Raw genomic sequence first — 23,998 nt, 5'->3', positions numbered from 1 at the left:
GGGGAAGGGGGGGGGGGGGGGCGGATCCTCGCTTCCTTCCGCGTGCATATTTACCGCCGAAATTTACCAACGTTCAATTTGACCGATTTACCGCGCGGGCGTTTCATCCAGCCGCCGGCCAAATATTACGTTCCACTCGCGGCCATTCGAATTTCACCGGCCGCGGCAATTTTATCGCGCGCGTACCCGGTATTTCCTCCGGCGAAGATATTATTGCACCGATGAAAGAGCGTTTTGCATGAGTCCTGGATTGGTTATAACCGTCCCGAATAAACGACGCGGACGCGAATCAGTTATTAATCGGCGGGCGTATTTCCTCGCGACGCTGTCATTTATCACGAGTAACGTGTCATTTGGTTGCGTCAACCTGACGACAACGACTAAAGACCGGATAGAACCAATCGGCCTTTTTTGCTATTCACCTCATGAACCGACATCGTGCAGAAGCATCGACGGCGTCAAATACCGCGTTCCGTGTTATTCAGAGCCGTGCCGCCCCGACGCTTTATGTAAGTTCTCTAAACGACGGCGTCGGCGCTGCGGATCAATTAGAGAAGGACTAAATGTAACGTTTCAAGAGTCTCATTACCGACGACAGTTCTCTATTCGCCCGGGATGATAAACATACAAAAGACGAAGATAAGCAGCTGTTTTGAATAAACCCGACATGACGACACGGAGTTACGTGTTTCGCGAGTCGTCATCGTGAACGTCGTCTCGGGTCGGAAACGCTGTTGTCTTTTCGCGCGTCAAAGTGAGGAACCGTAAAATCGCGCATGAGAGATAAGTCGCGACGGGACGAGCGGGTGAGACGGGAGATGGCGTTATTAATGACAGACAGACAAAGCGGGACACCTGGCGATAACGTGCGGAAGAAATAGCGCTGAAAATAAGACGATTCACGAAGCTCGGTGAGCCGACGTTCGCGCGCGAGAATCGCGAGAGAGGAACAAGAGCGCGGCTGGAATTGTACAGCTTGCTCTCTCTTTCTCTCTCTCTCATGTTCCCTCGGCACAGTTCACGAGGCGAGTCCCTCCGGAGCCATGAACCCGCGCGTCGTTTCATTCGGCAGATAAATCTCGCGTTATCTCGCTCGTTAGCAGCCGACGGTTGCTTTAAACGTTGCTGCTTTATCAGCCAAGTCCACGATCCTGACGGATGTTCTTCCGGCGCGCTATCGAGTCGCACGCCTTCGCACGAGAGCCCTAAGCCTCCTCTTCCTTTCCCCTGTGGGGGAGGAGAAACACGACCCTCGAAAAATAATTAAACCGCCCGCGGCGCGTTTTCGCGCGACGCGCCAAAGAATTAATCAGTCCGTAGCAATGGATGTAGCATCACAGAGCGCGCATCTGAACGAAACACAGACACGTGTTTTCGACACGCGTACCGACGAGTCGCCGGCTACTGCGGAAGTATCGCCGGAAGTAGCACGCTGCTGAAGATATGTTGAAAGTTCTGAGCGCGACGCGCGCCTCGCAAAAAATCATAATTGATCGCCCTCCGCTTAGTGTCTCGCCCAGTAAAAAACTCTCCCTTCCTGCTCCTCTTTTCCCGCGGCGAGGTATCACGAGCTTGACGGACTAATTATTTTGATAACAGGGCAAGAAGCAGCTCGCGATTCAGGAAAGGCAACGGAAACGACGGAGCAGCCGACACATGTAGCATTCGGGTGAGTGGGCATCCCTTCTTCGTCGGAACCTTCCGCGCTCCTCGGCGCAGCTATTATGGTAATCCGGCGTTTTCCGCTTGGAATCGCACCGAGACTCGGGATCATCTGCGCGAGCGTTAATATCGGGCCGGGAAACGCGTTTCGGTACGCAATGTCGAGTTTTAATTCGTACAGTTTTTCGCGTCATTGCCATCCTTCTCTCTTTCTTTCTCTCCCTCTCTCGACAGCGCACTTCGTTCCGGCGGAAATTTGCACTTTACACGTATAACCTGCGCGCGCGCGATATAGTATATACATTTACACGGTAATGCTCGGTGAATTGAATCGGGTCGAGAATCAGATTAAAATTGGAAATTCGCTCCGCGGAGATGGAGGAGGCGGATGGAAGAAAGAGAGAGAGGGAGAGAAAGAGTGAAAGAGAGTGAGAGAGAGAGAGAGAGAGAGAGAAAGGAGGTATGGGAATGAGACGCGGGAGTAACTGCTTTCCCGCGCCGAGTGGAGAAGTTAGCGGAGTAAGTTGTGAAGCGGTACATTTTTCATTTAAAATCCGATTAATCTTCCAGTCCCATTTCCCCGTTATTAAACTAGAACTGGATTAAGAACGTCGAGAAATACTCTCGATGCGGGCTCGAAAATTTTTGCCGAATTCCCCGTATTCCGTCGTCACGTCGCTTCGTTAGAACTTTACACGTGCGAACGCAGCCGAGCTCGGCGATGCATCACATTTTCGTCGAAACGTGCGCGTATCTCTCTCTATTCTCATTCGGCCACTCTGTTCTCCGCATAGGAATCGGTATAATGAAGCCGTCCGTGAAAATGGGAGTGATCGCCTTGATAGGGATCTGCGTAGTGTTTTATCAATATCACCTGTCCACCGGCGTTACTTTCGACCAAGTAACGACCTTCAATACGGACAACTCTGCAGACGACACCGAGGTTTTGCCGATCGACGATGAGGGTGATAACTACAGCAAAGTCTCGAGGCTCACCGAGAATATGGTAAACAATGACATGATCAGTCAGGATTACCCCTCAACTGCCGAGGTCAGTTCGTGTGCTTTCCGTTTCTTCAATTCGTATTGTCGAAACTAAATATGGAATTTGCTTTCTAAAGCTTTCTCTTCTTCTCTCTTTCGTCACTCAATTGTACACTGAGGGAAAAGAATATCTAAGAAATGAGACAATATTCACACGGTGGGTACTAATTCAGCTAATATCGTCAAGAAGGACTTTTCTGTATCCCATTACCTATTTCTTTACTCTTCACCCTTCTTACTTGCACAGCACCTGTCTCATCAGTTCTTCCGTTCTTGACGTCATCCTTTTTCCTTGTGTATACCTTTATCTTACTTATCCCATTCGATGGCCAAGCCTTTCCTCTTCACTTCTCATATTCTCTTCTTCCTCCATTTCTTATGTACACTTCTGTCTTCTGTTACTATTTACACTTCTTTTATCGATAATTTTCTCTGCATTATCATGCTAATATAAGTGCTTTCCTGCATTACCTACACAACCCTAACTATCCGTTCTTTATGACCCGCCGTAATCTGTATTATCTATGCACTTTTTCTGTCCTGAATACTTTTCTATCGAACATCTTGTTTCGTCTTTATTTACACACACTGTCTACGCACTCGTTCCTATAAAATTTCTTCTATTTGCGACTCTCCATACTTGATTCAATAGAATAAAATCATTCCAAACTCACGCATCAAACATTCACTCACTCGCACGTCATCTGACCAAAAGAGTGTCCATTTAGATCTAAATATTTAGATCTAATATTAGATCTAAATATTTTATTAGTACTCGCCGATCAAATATTTTTTATTTTTAAATATTTTCTCTCTCAGAGTACACCAAGGCGATATTTTCTCGTTTAATGAATTCAAACAAACAAAATGTTAAAGAAAATATTTATATAAAATTCCGCGAAATTACATGATGATTCAGATATCAAATTGTTTCAAACAATTCGTTGTTAACTGCTTCTACACACGCGAATGCGTTAAAAGTTGACCGGACACGAAAGACCTAGGTGTGCCGTAAAACGGCGCTCGCTTCGTCCGGCGGGCGAGAATTAATTTCGCAATTCAGAGCGTCTCCCTCTCGTTAGACAACGTCGTCGTTCTCTTTACAGATTCGGTACGCCGTGTACCGAGTGCAAATCGCGAATGGCCTGAGCCCGGAGATAAGCTCGTTGCTCGTGCAGGAGCTTATCAACCAGTTAAGCAAGAACGTCTCGGTGACCTCCAGAAATAATTCCAAGCTTCCACAAACATCTCCCACGACGGTGCATAAGGCGACGTCGCAGTCTCGTCAGTCACCCCCGCCAGATTCCGAGGAGCACGTCGAGCCTTTGTACATCATCACGCCGACATATCGAAGACCGGAACAAATCCCCGAGCTCACGCGGATGGCTCACACCTTGATGTTAGTCAAAAACGTGCATTGGCTCGTTATCGAGGACGCCACCGTCCCTACCAAGCAAGTCACCAATCTGTTGACACGCACGGGCCTCAAGTTCGATCATTTAATCGGTAAAGCCAATGGCTGAAGTCGAATTACGAGTCTGCCGTGGGATACTCTCTAAAGTACAATCAGTGTATTCTTCACTAAAACGCTACACATACAATGATTCAGTTGGAACTATGCCACTGCAGTCGATAAAATTTCGCTAAGAGCAATTAGTATCAGTAACTGTTCCTGTTATTTGTACGCTTTGCAAACACAGATAGTGCCATCGCACGCAAGGCGCACAGAAGCCGTTAATTCCATCGTTGTAAACGTATATAGATAAAAAAGATATAGTGCACATAAAAAATAAAATATTTAGAAAATATTTAGAAAAATGCTTAGTTGTGAGCAGCATAGTTGAATCATCCTAGTCATCTTTTTATGATGGTACACGGAAAAAACAATTCCGTTGGTGCAATTGAATTTCCAGTTATTTAGGGATCAGACGAAAACTCGACTGTAGAAACAGAAAAATTCCTTTATGAGGCTTCTGCATAGTCAATTGTTCTCAGTTGTCTCAACCGAATTATAATGTCACTGAATGTTCAGACGAATATTTTCAGTTACAATAACAGAAATATTAGTTTTTATAACAGAGTATCGCTTTTGATCACCTAATTTTCAGTTGGTTCTTGTTCGGTTGCCAAGCGAGATTTTTTTTTTTTTCCATGTAATGTGTATGGTTGATACGTATTAATAAGTTTGTATGCTACAGATTTTGCAGTGGTGGCGTTCCCGCTGAAAATCAGTAAATATTCCAGCCAGAAACATCTTTATTGATTTACTTTGAGAGAGTATCAAAGAAAATATTGCCACTGATCGCGAATGATTTGTGCAGCTCCGATGCCGGAGAAATACAAGCTCAAGAAAGGCGCGAAGCCGCGAGGAGTGTCAAACAGAAATCGCGGCTTGCAGTGGATACGAGCGAATGCTACAAAAGGCGTGTTCTACTTCGCCGACGACGACAATACTTATGATATTGAGCTTTTCAACGAGGTATACACTCATCACAAACTCTTGTACGATTTTTGTTTCAACGAAAAAAAGAAAACAATTCCGTTGGCGTAACTGAGTTTCCCGTTGCCTGGTAAGAATAAGAAGTAGATGAAAAACTTGGTTGCAGAAACAGAAAAGTTCCTGTAAAAGGTTTCTATCCAGTCAGTTGTTCTCAGTTATTACAACCAAATATGAACATAGCTGATATTGTTCAGACAAATATTTTCGGTTACGGTAACAGAGGTATTATTTCTCACCGAACTCTTTTATTTGGCCCTTGTTCAGCTGTACGAAATGAGATTTTGTGTACTCGACACGGTTTTCAAGTCTCTCCCCCAACAATTCGAGATGAATCCCGTTTCCTCTATTCTGACGCGCGCGCGTTTCAGATTCGGAAGACGCAGACGGTGTCGATGTTCCCGGTGGGACTGTGCACCAAGTTCGGACTGAGCTCGCCCATCCTGAAGAACGGCAAGTTCACCGGATTTTACGACGGCTGGATAGCCGGTCGCAAGTTCCCGGTGGACATGGCTGGGTTCGCCGTGAGCGTCAAGTTCCTGCAGCAGAGGCCGAACGCCAGCATGCCCTTTCGCGCTGGTTACGAGGAGGACGGCTTCCTGAAAAGCCTGGCGCCGTTCGAGCCGCGCGACGTCCAGCTGCTCGCGGACAATTGCACTAAAGTGCTCGCCTGGCACACGCAGACGAAGAAGAACGAGCCGAGCGCGCCGCTGGACATGAAGCTGTACGGCACGACGAATCTGGTGAAGCTGAAGCAACAGATAGTATGATGTCAGTCGCCAGCCGACTCTTAACGTGAGAATCTAATAACCTGAATCTTGTGATCCCGCCCCTCCTTCGCACTAGTTCACTAGTGTCACTCCGAGAGAATTCCTAGGTGCGGAAAACTGTGCGATTCAGTGCCTAAAGTATCTACCCCCTCCCTCTCTCTCTCTCTCTCTCTCTCTCTCTCTCTCTCTCTCACTCACGATGAGAAGAACCGTTATCTTTAAACATAGCCGGTAAAACGATCGTTTTTTAATCAGCTTTTACAATCCGCAGCAAATAGCCCCTCTGAAGACAATGCGCCCTTGTCTCGAAGAAGGAAGGATTACCGGGAGATAGGTGGTTAGGTAGGTAGGTGTTTGTAGGATTTCGGGGCGGCGTTTCCGTGCGCAATGACTCGCGGTACGGTAGCGATTCGAGTTCACATGTAGAGGAGAGAATTCGCTACTCCTTCCGTCTTTACTTCTAGGTATTCTTCTCGCGCATTCCTTGTTTCATGCATGCCACCCACCAAAGCAACGCGAAGAGGGACTGATTTCGTTCGCTAGTATTAAAATAGTCGTTGATTAGCGGTATCGGACGAAGAAGTTCGCGTGAAGTCACAATCGGTCTCCTAAATATCCGCCTGCAATACGCGGAGTAAGCTTGGTGTATATGTATAAGTGCTTGGCATATATGAGTAAGTAAGAAATATGTATAAGTGCTTGGCGTGTATGTATAAGAGATAAAAATAGTTTATTTCGCTTACGCCTAGAAATAAAAGAAATACTTGCTATGTAAGGAAGCGGTAGTATAGGAGGACATAAGCGAAATACATTATTTTTATTTCTTATTCCACACTTATGTCGAACTTACACCGCGTATTATAGACGAACTATGAAACGTGTACGACGTTACGCATCCTACGTAAGGTATCAATATGCTTGGGCACTAACAGCACTAGTAACTCTGAACATTTCGATTATTCTGCCCTTTCAACCCGAATATTTGAACCTTCAATCTAGATTATACGTGTATATATATATATATATATATATATATATATATATATATATATATATATATATATATATATATATTCTACATTGAAAGTTTAAATTTCGTTTGTACTTAAAAACCAAAACAATAAGAATGTCCAGAGTAAGGTACCAGACGTTATTTGTGTCGTTTTAAATCAACGATCAAAGGAAGGAAACGAGTCACGAGGCTAAGCTTTTCTACTTATTGTTTCGTCCTAAACCCGTCGGCGAGGAGACTCTTTTTCCGAGTGGATCTTCTATTCTATTCCGTGTTGTATTCCACGACAGTCTAGTTTACTCCTACACTAGTTCTCGTTCGCGTACGTGACATCGAGTCAAGATTACGACACAACCAAAGATTACGTTTAAGCAGTCACTGCGGAGGTGTTTTCTGCCTTAGGTGATTCCGCGCGCATTGATCGGTCTCCCATTTATGAGAAACTCGATACTAGTCGATCTGAACGAAGATTACGATGCTTCATGTTTCAACGATCGTCGCGTTTAATCCTGCCTCCCGCTTCTTTATGCGTATAGCGAACATAAGCGTTTATACAAGAGGTAGAGTAGAGAGTTAGAAGGAGTTTCTTGGTAAGAATTCCTCATAATTTCCGAAAAATTTCAGACGAGAAAATAGAAATACGAACGCAAAAAGAAAACAGAGAATGTTCACAAGCAAAGAAATATGAAATTACAAGTTTGATACTCTAAAATTCGCCGGCATTAAAAGTTACCTTCAGGTCTGCGCGAGTGAAGTTGAAAGTTATGGTCTACGAGGACTTCCGATTAAGAGATACGAAAAATTCCTTCGATAGATGTTCCCCATCGGGAAACGCGAAGTTGGAATGCACAAAATGTGTATTTCGTCGAATATTTCGAACTTATACAATCCGCGTAGCCTTCTCTAACGAATATCTACGAGAGCATTCGATTGCGTTCTTTATGAGGTTCACGGTGCAGCGCATCCATACGAGAAACGAATAACGAAATCTGCAGCGTGCATGTGTATAACTTGGATCGCGTTGAATCGGAAAGCCAGAAAAGTTAATTTTACGACTGAACGTGTCGGCGGGAAGCGTTCGAGCACGCGACGAGCACCGTCCGATCGTCGCGAAATAGGCATCCTCGTCTGCATTTGACTGAATAGGGATACATATTTCATTTTTGAGTCGCGCTCGTGTTGCCTCTTTATCATTTCCGCTTCTGACACGTTATTTCGTCGCGATTCGCGCGCGACGAAGTTATAAATAGAGAACAAACAGATTACAATTAAACAGACGGGCGTTTGCGTTGATCGACATACTCGCGCGTATGATCGAGAGTGTGTGTGCGTGTAGGAATTACGAACTTCCTAGAAATGCATAATATACCTAAGCTATATTTGGCTCTTCTTACACGATATAGGCTCGCGCGAGTCGTTGTTCTGAGACCCGATGTCCTTCGGCTAGGACTAAGAGAATTAGAGTATAAGAAAAATACGCGATCACGAGTGCTAAACAAACCCCCTCCCTCCCTAAAAAAAAAAAGGAAAATTTGTTTCAATCGCCTTCAAGACGGCGTCTTTAGAATCGAGGTTATATCGAATTATGGTGTACAGTGGAACCTTGATAAATCCCGACGCTTCTGTTACTACACATATCTCTTATGAAGTTTTGACCAATTTTAAATCGTGAACAATGTTTAGCTGACTGTTTTGTAAATATAACGTTACTTCTAAGTATCCCGTGTATTATTATATAATTTATATTTAAATTGTGAAGGTAAAGAAAGAAAAGAAACACGTAGTATGTCATTCTAAATAAGACGGTTCACAACAAGACAGAACGATCATAAAAAATCTTGAAGATTTAAAAGTGAAGATTAATCGTTGATAAGAAGATATTAATTGCTTAGTTAGTTCGGGCATTAGAAGTTCTGCTGTACGAACGCACGGAAAAAAAGTACCAAGAAGGAAACTCGCTTCTATTTTATTTTTTTTTATAACTTTGTAGGTCTAATAGTACTCTCGATCGTAACGTGTTTAAAATTAATATCGAAAACTTATTACGCCATTAGTTGGAACAGAGAAAAGAAAAGAGTGCAATGGCTTGTACAACGCCCCTTTCCAAAGTAATTTTCCTGCGACACATTGAGTTTTTTTCTCTTTTTTCGAGAAAGAGAAAGAGTGATCTACCTTATCTTATTTAGCGTATGACGCTTGATAGCGATAGACGTAACCAATTCCAGCACGTGGATGATAATAATGTAACGCTAGGACGTGAATTATATCGTGTCGCTGTGACACCAAAAAACTCGAGAAGCTCTATGATATAAAAAAAAAATATATATATATATATATATATACATCTATACGTTAATTGCACTACTTGAAATCGATCAGATATCTCAACGGCGTTATATTTCTCCCAATATCATATCCTACCGGGATGTGCGGAGGTTTGTATACAGAAAAAAAATATATATACATATTCTACGTTCCAAAAAATCGATTTATATAAACGATTCGCAATAAATTCACGACAAGCAATACGCGCGATACCTCGCGCGGTTAGATAGTAGGAACAGCGAAAGAGAAATAAAGATGGGACGATTATCCTCGTTTTATCGGAAGTCATAGGGAGTACGCGTCATAAATAGCTTTAGTTTTAATTTCGAATAATCCTCTAGAGAGTACTTAGCGTTGATTCGAAATTGTTTGTGATACTCGATTGTATAGTTTTAAACGCGCATCGGTTCTCTATGCGAAGCAACAAAGACTTCTCATTGCGGATAATGTTCAATGTTCCGGCAATCGAGAGGCTGAGAGAGGTGATAAAATATACATGTATATGTATGTGTGTGTGTGTGTGTATTATATCATCTCTCTCAACCTCTTGATTGCTGGAACATTGAGTATTATATATATAATGTGTATACACACACACACACACACACACCCGCCAACCGTAGGATCCACCAACGAAAACTTTCCACCCCGATTATTTGACTCTTATTGCTATTTAAAATTTTTTGGGGAATACCCCAATTAAGGGGATGAAGTGATATAGTTAAATTTCACAATCATACAGCCCTCTTGAAAACAATATTGACGTGTATCGGCATTTTTAGCAAAAATCAATTGGCTACGGAATAATCGGAGTGGAAAGTTTTCGTTGGCGAATCCTGTATATAGGGTGTTCCAATTTTCCTCCGCAATTTTTGTGAGAACATAGAACGGTTTGTGGTAAACATAAAAATTCTATACCGCTTTGCGATATTCGCAATAATAGTCGAGATATTAATTAAAAAAGATTGATAAATGACTACGCGCGATATGGTAGATAAACTGTGTGCTTGTATATTAAGTCAAATTGAATAAAAAAATACTTTATCATTTTGCAAATAACCATGTAGATTTTTAGTTATTAATTAAATAAAACTGTTACATGATTATGCGCAATAATACAAATCTTCTTTAATTAATATCTCGAGATTTATTGCGAATATTGCAAAAAGATATGGAACTTTCATGTATACCTCAATCCATTCAACGTTCCTATAAAAATTGTGAAGAAAAGTCTGAAACACCCTATATGTATATGTATAAGCCGAGAATTGTACATACGTGTCTTAATTTCTAAAGGATATTTAGTCTTTTAGTTTGCTCGTATTTATCCATATTTGTCCGTATTCCGTATTCAGATTCGAGAGAATTGAGAGCCACCCTATCGAGAAGCAGCAATCACGCGTATTCTATTTTGCTATTTTTCCTTTACTAACAAAAATCCGTTGATTTTTGCGTCCTCCTACAATTTAGCATATCCGTAGATTCGAAGCATAGGGCGGCCCTTCTGATTCTTTTGATGTGTGCACTAATTCTCATTTGTCAAATTTATTTTTAGGGATCTTTGTATCAGGGTTGATTTTTGCAAGAGTACATAATTCCTTAATATGTGAATAAAAAAACGTTTACTATGAATAAAAAAATGTTCACAGATTGCATCTCGGTACTTCTTACTAATACCGTTTAACTAATTATGTTTAACGCGAGAGAATGATAACACATGAGAGAGGATGTGATACACGAAGAAGAACGATAAAGATATGGAATTTTAACAGTTTTAAAAGTCATCGTCGAGTATGTTTAATGTATATTGTACGCTGACGATGACGTGCGTTGCGAAATTACGACAGACTGTTATTGTGCAACAACAATTAGCGGTTTCGCCATAAGTTTCAATCATGAACAATAAATTATTGTACGTCGAAAGAAATTGCCCGTTAATTTTGTGACGAACTTAATGCTCCTCTTTTCCCATATATTGATACAGAAAGATACAAGTTCGGGAATGCATGTAAACTCAAAAATAATTAAAATAATAAATCTTTTATTATGACATTTTTGTTTCTTTGTGGTCACCAAGAAATGCGTTGGGCATATGGCTGATCCTCCCAGTAAAACACTTTGTTGGCGAAGAGGAGAAATTGCGCGAGGTTGATCGCCAACGTTGTGAACGATTCCAGACAAATCTGCCATGCGCGCGGTTTCTCGATATTCAAGCGATAGAAGACGTAAGGCAGGATGAAGTAACGCGGTTCCACCAGTAACTGAGGTATCAGAACCATACAGACGCAGATCGCGTAGTTGATCTGCGTGAGAAATCTCAGATGACCGATATTTCGCGATATGGCGAACAGGCTTGCGCAGTAAACCGGCGCTAATAAGTACCGGCACGCCACGTAACGATCTATTAATCGGTTCCACACGTAGAACCAGTAATGCCGATTATCGGCCAAAACATACGGATGAACGAGCGTGTTGAAGTGGATTACCACGGTCATTAATGCGACCGCGCAGCTTGCGAGGATCCAGTGCTGGCGTAGGAATTGCAAGCCCGTTCGCCAATGAGACACCACGTACGGCCACGAGAAGAGCGAGACGAAAGCGGAGAAGTAAAATATCTGGCAGACGTGAATGGTGGCAACGTGAGCGGAACGGTCGCCGACCACTATGCCTCTGTTCCATACGACGAAGGCGATGAACATCAGACATACCGTTATGTGAGGAAGCGTACTGCTGCATACTTGTAGAAAGAACTTGACAAAGGACAGCAGCCCTTTGCGTAACTCGTATATTATTTGCTTCCAGATCAGCTGGAAATAATTTGATTGTATTGCAAATGAATTCTTCTGATGCAACATATGTGGTATATAGAGTGAGTTATATAGGGTGGCACAAAAGAAACGAACTGGTTTAAAAAATTCATAACTTTTTAATTTAATTTTTCTTTTCTTTTTTCTTTTCAGACCTTGTAAAGGAGATCAGGGAAAACCTTCGTAAATTAGACTTCATAATTCTATGCCAAAATAAATTGAAAATTTAAAAACATCCTATATAACGTTACATTCTGAAGTATTTATTTTTTTACATCAAAAGAAAATGTACAATAAATTGTATCGTGGAGGAGATTGTCTAACCACAACATTCATCCTTTCCAACCACACAATTCATACCTTGCACATTTTCTTCTAATAAAAAAAGAAAAAGAACAGAGATATTTTAGAATCTAGCATTAGAGATAAGCTTGTATATTGTAATCTTGCAGCTTCTTTACTTACACGAAAATGCAATGGAGTGTTGAGTAATCGAGAAGATATTGGCTGTTCCATCCTGCGATCAAATATATCCAATATGTGTTCTACAGTGAGGAAGCCAAGCCAAATGATGTTTGTTTGACGAACAAATACAGCTATTAAACCTGTGCAATATTACTGTTAGATCATAATTAATAATTCTTGACATATCAACTTATACTTGAGTATACTTGCCTGCAAATGCACTCATCTTAGTGTGCCTGCGATGATGGAGAAGCAACATTAGAAGCACTGTATTCACAGACACAACGTCTGTGTAATAAAAGAAACACCAGAAATACAATGTTGGGAAAAGTGTGATATTGTACGCTGAAGCAAGTATCAACCAATCATTCCATGAATCAGCCCTGTTAGATTTACAATTCTCCTTCATAATATTATAAATAAGATAGAGATTTACACACGTTCCAATTAAATTGACACATCGTATGTAGGTAATATTGCAAAGATTAAAAGGTGACAATATCGCAGCAGTAATAACGTATAATCCTGGCAATGTGGTAATTTTAGGATCCCACTGCAAATAATGTAGCACTTATTCCTGTCGCAGAGTAATGACATATGACAGTTAGAAGCTGGCTATTTCAGACAGTTAGAAGCCATTATATGTTACCTCTGTAAAATTCCATGCACAGTATCGCAGTGTTTGGGGTATATGGAAAGCCTCATCGATGAAATAATGTGGCTGTATACGATTCAAGTACAGAAAAAGTATCGTGGTACTTGTAACGAATAAAATTAATGTGGAATGCATAAATATTTTGTAATTTGAGCTCAGATGACCAAAACGGAACGAAAAATTCGTGATCGTTTTAAAAACGCCCCTAAACATCGTAAATAACTAAATTTCAACAATTGTAAACATTTGTATACATGTGAAATTAATATCTAATTAAACATATCGTCACAGCCACGTAATTTTCGATTAATTAAAATTAACCTAACCTAGAGCTCCCGTCGCGGAGGAAGCTTACGAACTCGTAGCAACCGGCAGCGTATGTTTGTGTTTACAATCACTCTAGAGACATCTAGAGAGAGTTCAGGTTAGCTTCGGAACTGTCATTGAACAGTTGGTATGCTTTCAAAAGCCAATTGTACCGGAAAAACGCATGCTACGTACAAATTCATGTAGCGAATAAATCGCTGCGATAGAAGGTCATTTGTTGTTCGCTAGCGAGTAATTGCTATTCGCTGAAATTTTTTAGCTTTTAGCGAATTTTCACTAAGATAATCACTATTGACATCTCAACACATCTATAGGTTCTCTAATATAATAATGCTAAATATGTCTGCTCCAACTATGAATATTAAATTTTTAAATTGACTTGCAGACATGCGTATATAATTATAAAATTTTAAATCTTCTGGAAGAAGTTTAGGTAGCATGAAAAAATCCATGTTCTTTTCTATCTTGAAAAATAAGTGTTATCCAATGTTTCTTTCTCGAATATCTTCTTTTCTTATGTAAAAGTATAGCCATAACTGCAGCTACTTTCCTTTTTCGGATATTTTCATAATAATTCATTATTTGCATATAATTTAATAATGTTTGGTTATGCCACCCTTATAGAAATGTAATACTGATAAGTAATAATTTGGGCAGTGATAATTACTGTCGTTCAATAATTTTATTACTCGTACGAGTAATATTTCTATAAGTAGTATTTCTATAAGTAATCAAATGAATAATTGAATTTTCCTCTATGTTGTTAACACGCAACATATGACGCTCATAAGTTATTCGCGGCGAATTATTCGCTACTCGCTACAAATAATTCGCAGCGAAAAATTCGCTACATGAAAAGGCACCCTTACGCGATTTGAAAGAAACAGATGCTAGAAGATGTTTCAATGCGATCGTTTAGATCGATGATCTCAATGTTGACGTGATGTCAACTTGTGCAAGACGATTGTGCCATTACAATTGGACAAGTCGTTGCATGCAAATAAAAAGCCTGCTAATAAAGTAAGTATATTACACTTACTGCTCACCGTATATTTTGTCGCTCCGCAATCGATTTCTTCGATCGCGACTTCAGCTTATCCCGGGATCGCGTCGACCTTGGTAATCCCGACGAAGCATGCCTCCGTATCGAGAAAATACGCACTATTTATGTTATTTCACGCACTAATTCGCTCGAGTCATCGTGCATATACGCAATATTTCATTCCCGACACTCTCGAAATTCACGCGATGTAACACCTCGCTCGACACTCCCGGCATGTTTTGCGCGCGGCACGACAATAGCTGCGTTCAAGCAACGTAACGGTTTTTACTCGGCTTCCTTCGTGTTACAGACGTCGACGTAGAACTACATTAGACACTCCCGATGTTTATTCGAGCATGTTACGTCTCTTCTCGGCGAGCCCAATGTATACGTTCGCACGGGATACGAATCTTTTGCTCGACACTCACTCGCGCGCGATACAACACATTACGACACGACGTTGTCTCACATCCGACATTCTTCATATTCATTCGTACGCGTGTAAAGCAGCAATTTGTGCTCTTGGCATTCGGACCTACGTGATTTTGGCGGCCAAAGTATGAGTCTTACGGAATTTTGCTTCTTGACACCAAACGACGCCCGCGCGAAATGAATTTTGTTAATATACAATTAACCTGCTGGTCACATGACTATAAGTAGTTTTGTGATTGGTTGCGCTTGCGCTACGGTATTCATAAAGGTGGAGTCCCATGGCACCCATATTTTCCCATAGTCCCATATTTTCGGGTAACGCGTAACCGCGTAACCAATCACATCTTTCTATTCTTTTAGAAGTTCCAACAGAAATACTAAACGTCGCAATTTATTGATTACGCGCTTACGCGTTACGCGAAAATACATGCCATGGGATTTCACCCTCAGGCCTGTTCTTTGTAGCCGTACTACTGAACTGCAATAAATTGAAGTGAGACAAGTATAAGTTTTCTCACTTTAACTTTTTGCATTAGTTGAGCAGTGCAGCTACAAAGAGAGAACAGCAGGGCCCTTATTCTTGAAATTTTTGCGTATACGTAATTTTGCAGCTATTTTATATGATTAAACCTGCGCAGTAAAACTTATATATACGCAACTATTTCAAGAATAAAGGCTCTGGCCTAATATCAGATGATGTACGGATCATTTCATTGGTTACGGAGTATCTGAAGATAAACTTAAGACAGTCTTAAATATAAGACCTGGCTATAAATATCGGTCTACGATTGTAAAAATTAAATGGTTAAATGGGAATCGTGAATCACAATCGTCAGTAGCTTCTTTCTGATTGGTCAAAACTGTAAACGCAGATGCAGTCGCCAATCGTTAATGGCTGCGTTTGCTTTGGGCGTTTACGCGCTGTAAAGGTGCCATTACATGAAGCGCGGGAATGCGGAAACACGGAAATGCGGAAGACAAAATCTTATTAGATCCGCTATGCGTTCCGCGTCTGTTTTGATTGCCTAATATTACATGGAGCATATTTTGAGCGGAAAAGCGGTATGGGGAATCATAAAACATTAATTTTAACGGTATTTATTAATTAAAATGTTTGTATTCAACAGATAAGCTGAAAAGATAAACATATTAGTAAAAATTGCAATAAATTAAGTGAATACAATTTTAAAAAATGAATACAGATGTTTATTTGTTACCAAACTGTTCCGCTTTTCCGCGTAAATTGTGCTCCATGTAATATAAGGAGAAATATAATCGCGGAACAAGCGCATCAAAATCTATTGTCACAAGTGGTCACAAGTTATCACAAGTTGTTCGACCTAACCGCCGTTACATTAAGACATGTTCAAACACGTTCGGACCTGATATTTTTTTGGAATTCATATCTTGGTACCTTGGATGAAAAGACAGTAGGGAAAAGTTTTGGGCCTTCCGATTTTCCGCTTTTTAAACGTACGGGAAGAAATGATTCAATTCGCGAAACGCGGAAATTTAGTAAGATTTTGCCTTCCGCGTTTCCGCGTTTCATGCTTCATGTAATGGCACCCTCATTCTATCTTTATCGTTCCATGTTATCTTTACATGCGGGAAAAAGATAGAATGATGCTTACAGCGTATAAGCGCCCAAAGCGAACGCAGCCAATGTGATGGCGGGCGTAATGTGACGGCAGCACTTATCAACGTTCAAACATTTACACCTGCACCCACGGACAGCGATTATAAAAAATATTTCTAAAAGATGAAAAAGCACAATTACGTGGCTATATTAAGACACTATAATGTTCGTATGTTGTTCTTTGGACGATTTTTCACATTCATTCGCGTGTCATATCTACCTTCGACGATAAAAGACGCGAAAAGTGCGGGGGAACTACACTCTGTCCGATAGCGAATCAAACGGCGCAGAAATGCAATTTTCACTTATTCGAATAAGTAGCGCGTCTTCTCCCGCTGTCCCGCGGACAAGCTGCACGCTTCAAGATCGTCCAGAACGACGCGATATCCTGGGATAAGCTGACGTTGCGGTGGAAAGAGCTGATTGCGGAAGAGTTGCGGTAACCCAGACAGCACACAATATTTACAAAATATTTTAGAAATATAGATATTAAATATTTTATAAATATTCTAATGTCCGAGATTTTTAGGTGTGAAAAAGACTATGGAAAATGTTTTTCATAAATATTTTAAAATATTTATTATAATCTTTTTTATACCTGAAAATCTGGAACATGTGAATATTTATAAAATATTTAATATCTATATTTTTAAAATATTTTGTAAATATATTGTGTGCTGTCTGGGAAGTGAATTTATTTTCCACTCACAGATATTTGCCCAAGTAGCAGAATGACGTCAATAAGATGTCTTCTGACGTCACTCTGCTACCTGGGTTGATCGCAGAACGAGGACTCTCTTTGAGAATGAACATCGCGTTGCTACACAATTAATTACGCGCACACAATCAATTTCCGTTCACATATACTTCCATAATATATATTTATACATCTTGTGTATATATATTAATTTATATACTCATTATATTTATTATGCAAATATATGCAAATCCGAATTATGCCAATCAATAAATTCCATTAAACAGTAGTGAAACAGTTGCTGAATATTGTACTTATCTCGACGTGTATAAACGTAATTTCTTTTCAATTTCATGTTTCATCTGCATACGTTGATTTTATTTCGTCTACGCATCGCTGAGATGCATTCAGATAGATATGTTAATCACACTCGATAGTCGCGACACCATGAAATATAGTAGTGATACGCATTCATCAGAACACTTTGATATAAATCTAAAAAAAATTCTGCATGAAACATAACAAAAGAATCTTACAACAGGCTAAATTTATGATAGAAATCAGGCAATTCGTTTATTAATCTTTTTGTTATTTTCTCCACATAATTCTTTTACATGTCACGCGTATAGTAATTTCACAATTACGTTGTTTCTTCCCTTTTGCTGCGTCAGTAAAAAGAAAAGGCATTTCAACCCTTAAGTACGGATTTTAGTTTTCATCGTTAGCTTTTCTAATGTTTAGCCTTTAAATGTACACTTTCTAAAAGTTTGCCGTTCTCGTGTTATACGTTGTGATTTCTTGAACCTTTCTTTTGCACGCTAAAACGTACAAAGTGGAGAAAATTGCACAGTTTTGTTATTTGAACATTTATGAAGGGACCAAAAATGATCAACGTTGCTTCATACTTAAGGGTTAGACACCGTAGCTAGTTGTTGTTATCCAAACAGTACAAACGTCTAATATACGTCTCAGAGACATGTCAAAGGCATCTAAAACAGATATCTTTCAGACGTTCTCGATGAAAAATTTTTCATGCATAATTATATATGAAATTTGTCCATACATAATTATATATAATCATATAACATTATATATCATTACACACAATTATGTATAACACTATGTATAATTACATATAAATATGCGTAATTATGTGAAATTATATATATAAAGTTATATATATATATATAATTATACATGATTATATATATAAGTAGAAGTATGAATATGAATGGACAAATTTGATATATAATAATATATAATTATGTATAACTATATATAATTTTATATAATTGTACATAATTATGTATGAAAAGTTTTTCATTGGGTTCCTAAAATGGCTTTTAAACATTTCTACTGTATGGCATCTCAAGTCGTATAGAGTACGCGACAATTTTTACAAGTAAAAGACGGGTTAAATGTTCTTAATGTAACATTTTGTGTTGATAATGCGATTTTTTGTCTTGATATTAAAGAAATATCTGTCGATGTGACGCTACAATAGTAACGTTCTATGGCACAAACTGTGACATCTTTTGACCGCTGCAGAACAGCGCGGGAATATACATTCTTGTTTCTACTTTCGTCATATAAAAAAGTAATAACAAGAATCTCGGGCTTCTTGACTTCTCATTGAATAGCAATAAAATCGATTTCTAAAAATCATCGCTAGCATTTTGTCTCGAAGACGTTACGCTTTTTCCGAAATTCTGATGAGCCTCGCAATTTTAAATGCACTCGGAGAAAAGACGCGGATAAATCACGCGGCAATAGCAGACTACAAATTTCGCGACTCAAATAAAACGCGAGGCGCAACACATGTTAAATATCAAACGCAATTCTCGTTAATCAAACGCAAGAATGGAAGACAGATATGTATACGCTATATACTTATACATTTCACAAGCAAGATTGTTTAATGGGATCTACGAGTACTAAAGCTACGAAGTAACACACACCTGACATTTCGGAGTCATCTGAAGGACGCTACAGTCGCTCGCACTGCAAGCGCTGCGTGTTGATAGTTAATATTTGATTGCCCTATTATTACGTATATCGCGGAATGGATGTCAATTAAGTTACTACCAAATTAATTCTTCTTACAGTACTTGTATAGAGATAATTGAAGAAGATTACGCGTCCCTCGCATTCCGTGTTTGTCGCATAGTATAGCGTTAAGAGACGGCGGTACGGTGGTACAGTTTTATTGTTCCCTTCGTCTATAGTCTGCTTTTTACGGGATAATTAATACTAAGCCGATTTAACTGACTAAATTAAAAACGGAACACTTACTGAATACGCAAGAACACTTCGTCAGGATCGTACTTCGCGATCATCGATCATTATTGTATCACACGAACGAAAGTATGCACGCACATCGCGATGCTTTGTATCAGAGCTCGACAAGCGATACGTTTTTCGGTCGATTTTCGAGAGGTTCGAGTTGCTCGATGCTCAAGCAATCTGTTGGTTGCTCGCGAGGCAACAACGCATGCCTTCCGAAATTTCTTCAAATAATTGATACAATTGGAAATTACAAATCAGATGTGATGCAGCAAAGTAGTAATATTATCGTTTGATTTACCGTGCTCTTAATTCTAATATTAATTTTATCTCCCTAATTTTAACTTATTCGCGTCGTATATTCTTGAAATTGAACTCTCGTGAGTTCACAGCGAGCTGAGTCAAAATTTCGGTAGGTGATTAGCCGCGCGAGGTGTCGATGCAGTTTATGCAGTCGATCGATTTTCCGATCGCGAAGCAGCTTCGTAATCGTCAGTCGAGACGCTGCGATCACTGGCGGCACATTCATATCGACGTGGTCGCGTGACGCTCGGCTCCATTCTGCGACTGCTGCGGATGGTGCGGCATAGACGTGAGCTCGTTCCTGCTGAGGTGATGGACGATTCCCGCGCCGAGCGAATCGCCGATGACGTTCACCGTTGTTCTAAAGCGATCTCTGAAAGACGAAGGAACATGAGCGTATGCTTCCACACGGAGAATAAAATCACAATTATAAGACTGCGATTCCAGGGTAAACACGAGGGTGTAGTACTCACAATAACCAGTCGACCGCGATAATTAGGAAGACATCGTTGGCCGGCAGGTGAACTGTGTCCAATACCATCACCATCGTCACCAATCCGGCCTGCGGAATTCCAGCCGCGCCGATACTGGCGGCGGTTGCCGTGATACTGGAACAAGTTTGACAAATACAATAGAAAAGAGCTTGCAATTATCCTACATTTACAGCCAAGACTTGTAATGCAGGAAGGACTTTAATGAGCAGCGAACACTCACCTAACAGCTACCAGCTGACCGAAGGAAAGACCAACCTTGCGAACTTGTGATATGAAAATGGCAGCTACAGCCTCATATAACGCTGTTCCGTCCATGTTCACGGTAGCGCCTATCGGCATGACGAATCTGGTGATTCGCGAATCGATGCCGTTGCGCTCCTCGAGACAGCTGATGGCGATCGGCAAGGTCGCCGAGCTGGAGGACGTGCCGAAAGCAGTGACGAGTGCTTGCGCCATATTGGATATGTAGCGATAGGGGTTTTTTTTCGTGAGAAGGAAGTACATCCCCGGCAGCACCAGAAAGCCGTGTATGATGAGGGCGAGCAACACGGTCATGAAGTACATACCGAGCTGGGCGACCACCTCTTCCAGCGACTTCATCTCCGTGATCTTGGAGGCGACCAGGAAGAGAACACCAATCGGCGACAACCTGCAAGCACATAACGCATTCATAAATTAAACACCTTAAATCGTTAAAAAAAATAACGGCTGACGCGTGACGACTAGAGATGCCTATCGTATCATCGTGACAGCTGTGCAAGACAATGTCTTACGCAACAACGTCGACATTGTGCAAATAATACATAAGTTTCTCGATGAACCCGACGCGTCTTGAACAGCACATACTTCTTCTCGAGTCTCACCATATGACCCAGTTGGTAATCAACATCATAGCGCCGGATAGCGACTCGAAGAAACTCAACAGCGGCTTGGCCTGCGGTCCCATTTTACCGAGTGTGATGCCCAATACCGTCGCGAATACGACGAGTCCGAGAATGTTGGTACCGGACACCTCTTTCTCCACCAGCTCCCATTCATCCAGAGGAACTGCAAGATAAAATTGTTTCACTTTTAAAAACGAGTTTACATATTATTCAGTAGCGTGATAAGAGTCATTTCTCAGGTGCAATGGAACAGAATTGTACTTTTGAGTCGCTACAATTCATGAAACATTGTGCACGCTATTTTTATCTACGATTTCCTGTCATCTTCTGCGGAAATTGTTTCGCAGAATTATATAACGATATAAAAATATAATTGCTTCATTTCACTTGGAGAAAATCTGAAATTGCTTATTGCATAACTTAATGGAAAAAAAGCACGGATTTACATATTACAAATAAATTACATTCTATCCGAATCTAAACTCAGGCGTTATCCATTTTAAGGATTATCTCGAATTAAACGGTATCAGAGTCACTTACTCGATTCATTCTCCGGTGGCTTGGGCTCAGTGCGATGCTGGGCGACGCAGGCTTGAACGATATTCGGCGGAAACATGTTTCTCACTAAGTCCATCAACGTGTCGATGGTGGAAATATTTTGTGTCGGTTTCGTGGTCTCCGCTACGGAGCTGCCGACTCCGGGTTGGATCGAAACGACGAGAATTATACCTGAAATCAGTCTTCAATAAATCATCATCGAATAGCGCGTGACGTTACACGATGTTATGTCTAATGTTTTACGCCATTTTTACATTTGCTTTATCAGTTGCTCGCGAGAACGTGCGGCGAGGAGTATTAACGGAGTTACGATGAAACATCGACGAGATAAACGACAGAATGACAAGTATGACAAGTAGTGAAATATACAGCTGGCATGATGTCGCGAGAATAATCAACGCCAAAAGAAAAATCGAACGTAAGCAACATTACGCGCAACGGTTTCGGTTATAACCGGTCTAATCGATAACACCGGTCTAACATAATAAAACGTCGTATCTGTCCGCCTGCTCGCGACATTGCAGAAGAGGAAAAAGAAAGAGGAAAAGAAGAGAACAAAAATCGCGCGGACTTGAAGATAATGCCGTAATCTGTCGGTTATTGTGCCGGCCTGACGTATTTGCGCGCTCGATTTTCTCTTCTCGGTCGGGCATCCGAGCTTGTTGTTAATTAACCGAGATGAGTCACGAATTCAGGGCTATCGTGCGCGTTCCTGCGACCAGATATGTAAATGCGAGGGACAGTGCCATCCATCTGCTGTTCGCCGCGTCGCTCGTTTCTAAGAACCGGCATTATTGTGGAGCGTTGCGACAGAGCGATGTCGAGAGGCAAAACGCCGGGGGACCCTTTGATCGCAACGAGACGTCGCATTGTTGATGATGCGGGCCAATCGTTTAACCTAGGAACATGCTCAGTACGCCACTTGCAGTACTCCAGCGTATTCGAATGCGCGCGAGAAGACACGCGAACATCGATTGGAGACGTTTCCCTCTGTGCTAATTACATCTGAGAGCAGACGCCGAGATTCGTCTACATGTGTCTACATACTCGTGCCAGCCATGAAGTAATCATATTACTACCTTAGAGAGAGAGGTTGAAGGGAGGCAGGGGGGAAGAGAGAAAGAAAGACAAGGAGAGGGAGGAGAGAGAGTGTCGATGTACAAATGTGTATAGATTTCACTAACCTAGCACGACAGCACAGATAGTTGTAACCATATAATAGCCGATCGCGCGTGCACCGATCTTGCCGCTGAGCGACAAGTCGAGCGAGCCGATCGCCGACACCAAGCTCGAAATGATCAACGGTAGGATCAAGCTCTTGAGCATTCTCAGAAACAGGTCGCCGAGGTAATTGATGTACATGATCTCCCGCGGTGTCCATTTCCCGGTCCGCGAATTTCGCAGGATGATGCCGAGGACCACACCACCGATCACGCCGGCGACCGTGAGTAACGTCAGTGCGTTATGGCTCAGGCATGATCGCACCTTCTGCCCCGCTGTCTTTGGCCTCTTGTTGGGCTCTTGCGGATAATACGAGCTCGTCTCCTTGATCTTGCTTTGGTTCTCCGTGCCCGACAACGGCGACCTGAAACGACGTATCGATGATAAACAACTCGGTTCTTTACTTTTAGCAGAGTGACTTTCCAAGTGGGACAATAGATCAGCTCTTGTACTTTTATTATACGGATTTCGCGAAATCTCCTGCCCCCTACCCGTCGGAATGTTTTTATTGCGAGCTATCGTGAGCCTCGCTGAAAGTGAGCCTCGGACGCTTATTATAATTGATAACTCGCCGATAACGCAGCGACCTTAGCAGATATGATTTTAATGGCCTCCCGCGCTGCGCGCTGAAACGCACGAGTGTATCTTTATACATGTGCTGATTCTATGTTTAGCTCTTGCGCAAGTTACTCCCGGTTCCTCGGGAATTGCCCGTTGATAAATTTTCGCTTACCCCTTTCCCTCTCCGTCCGCATCGGCCATGATATTCGCACAACTGAGAAACGACGGAGACCCGAGAATCTATTTTGTCATTCGCAAGTATAGCACACGCTATAAATTAGATTTATCTCGAATCGCTGCGAATTGGGGAATTAATGTTTCGC

The 23,998-nt window shown here is 41.2% G+C and overlaps 3 protein-coding genes across 13 annotated transcripts in view; 1 reads left to right on the top strand and 2 right to left on the bottom strand.

Moving 5' to 3' along the window:
* The window catches only part of LOC116841389 (galactosylgalactosylxylosylprotein 3-beta-glucuronosyltransferase P), a 30,743-nt gene extending 21,438 nt beyond the window's left edge, over positions 1-9,305 (top strand). For 3 of the 5 annotated variants that reach the window (XM_032809242.1, XM_032809243.1, XM_032809245.1), the window contains exons 2-6: positions 1,600-1,669; positions 2,457-2,713; positions 3,813-4,212; positions 5,028-5,185; positions 5,575-9,305. In XM_032809242.1, coding sequence (XP_032665133.1) covers positions 2,468-2,713; positions 3,813-4,212; positions 5,028-5,185; positions 5,575-5,973 — 1,203 coding nt within the window. In that variant the 5' untranslated portion in view covers positions 1,600-1,669; positions 2,457-2,467 and the 3' untranslated portion in view covers positions 5,974-9,305. The remainder of the gene's footprint in view (positions 1-1,599; positions 1,670-2,456; positions 2,714-3,812; positions 4,213-5,027; positions 5,186-5,574) is intronic. The other 2 variants (XM_032809244.1, XM_032809246.1) reach the window with 2 other exon arrangements.
* A 2,026-nt stretch (positions 9,306-11,331) lies between these two features.
* On the bottom strand, positions 11,332-13,794 carry LOC116841388 (putative Dol-P-Glc:Glc(2)Man(9)GlcNAc(2)-PP-Dol alpha-1,2-glucosyltransferase). 3 transcript variants are annotated; one of them, XM_032809238.1, is made up of 4 exons: positions 13,232-13,794; positions 12,793-13,135; positions 12,583-12,722; positions 11,332-12,117 (listed from the first exon to the last, which is right to left on the bottom strand). In XM_032809238.1, exons 1-4 carry the CDS (start codon positions 13,448-13,450, stop codon positions 11,380-11,382), a joined length of 1,440 nt encoding a protein of 479 aa, XP_032665129.1. In that variant the 5' UTR covers positions 13,451-13,794; the 3' UTR covers positions 11,332-11,379. The 3 variants fall into 3 exon arrangements, with proteins under 3 accessions (XP_032665129.1, XP_032665130.1, XP_032665131.1); XM_032809239.1 differs by having other exon boundaries at positions 12,793-13,107; positions 13,232-13,383; XM_032809240.1 differs by having other exon boundaries at positions 12,793-13,159; positions 13,232-13,382.
* A 4,839-nt stretch (positions 13,795-18,633) lies between these two features.
* Positions 18,634-23,998, bottom strand: part of LOC116841461 (excitatory amino acid transporter 1) — a 21,593-nt gene continuing 16,228 nt past the window's right edge. For 4 of the 5 annotated variants that reach the window (XM_032809423.1, XM_032809422.1, XM_032809421.1 and 1 more), the window contains 6 exons: positions 23,078-23,478; positions 21,876-22,064; positions 21,315-21,498; positions 20,672-21,100; positions 20,431-20,565; positions 18,634-20,330 (listed from right to left, as the gene is read on the bottom strand). In XM_032809423.1, the coding sequence (XP_032665314.1) occupies positions 20,180-20,330; positions 20,431-20,565; positions 20,672-21,100; positions 21,315-21,498; positions 21,876-22,064; positions 23,078-23,478 (1,489 nt within the window). In that variant the 3' untranslated portion in view covers positions 18,634-20,179. Of the gene's footprint in view, positions 20,331-20,430; positions 20,566-20,671; positions 21,101-21,314; positions 21,499-21,875; positions 22,065-23,077; positions 23,479-23,847 lie in introns of all 5 variants that reach the window. The other variant, XM_032809420.1, reaches the window with a different exon arrangement.

The sequence above is a fragment of the Odontomachus brunneus genome, unplaced genomic scaffold (genome assembly GCF_010583005.1).
Source record: "Odontomachus brunneus isolate Ranch 3 - 2012 unplaced genomic scaffold, Obru_v1 Obru_scaffold_015, whole genome shotgun sequence".
Lineage (NCBI taxonomy): Eukaryota > Metazoa > Arthropoda > Insecta > Hymenoptera > Formicidae > Odontomachus > Odontomachus brunneus.
The sequence above is the reverse complement of the archived record's forward strand: the minus strand, read 5'-3'. Positions and strand labels throughout refer to the sequence as shown.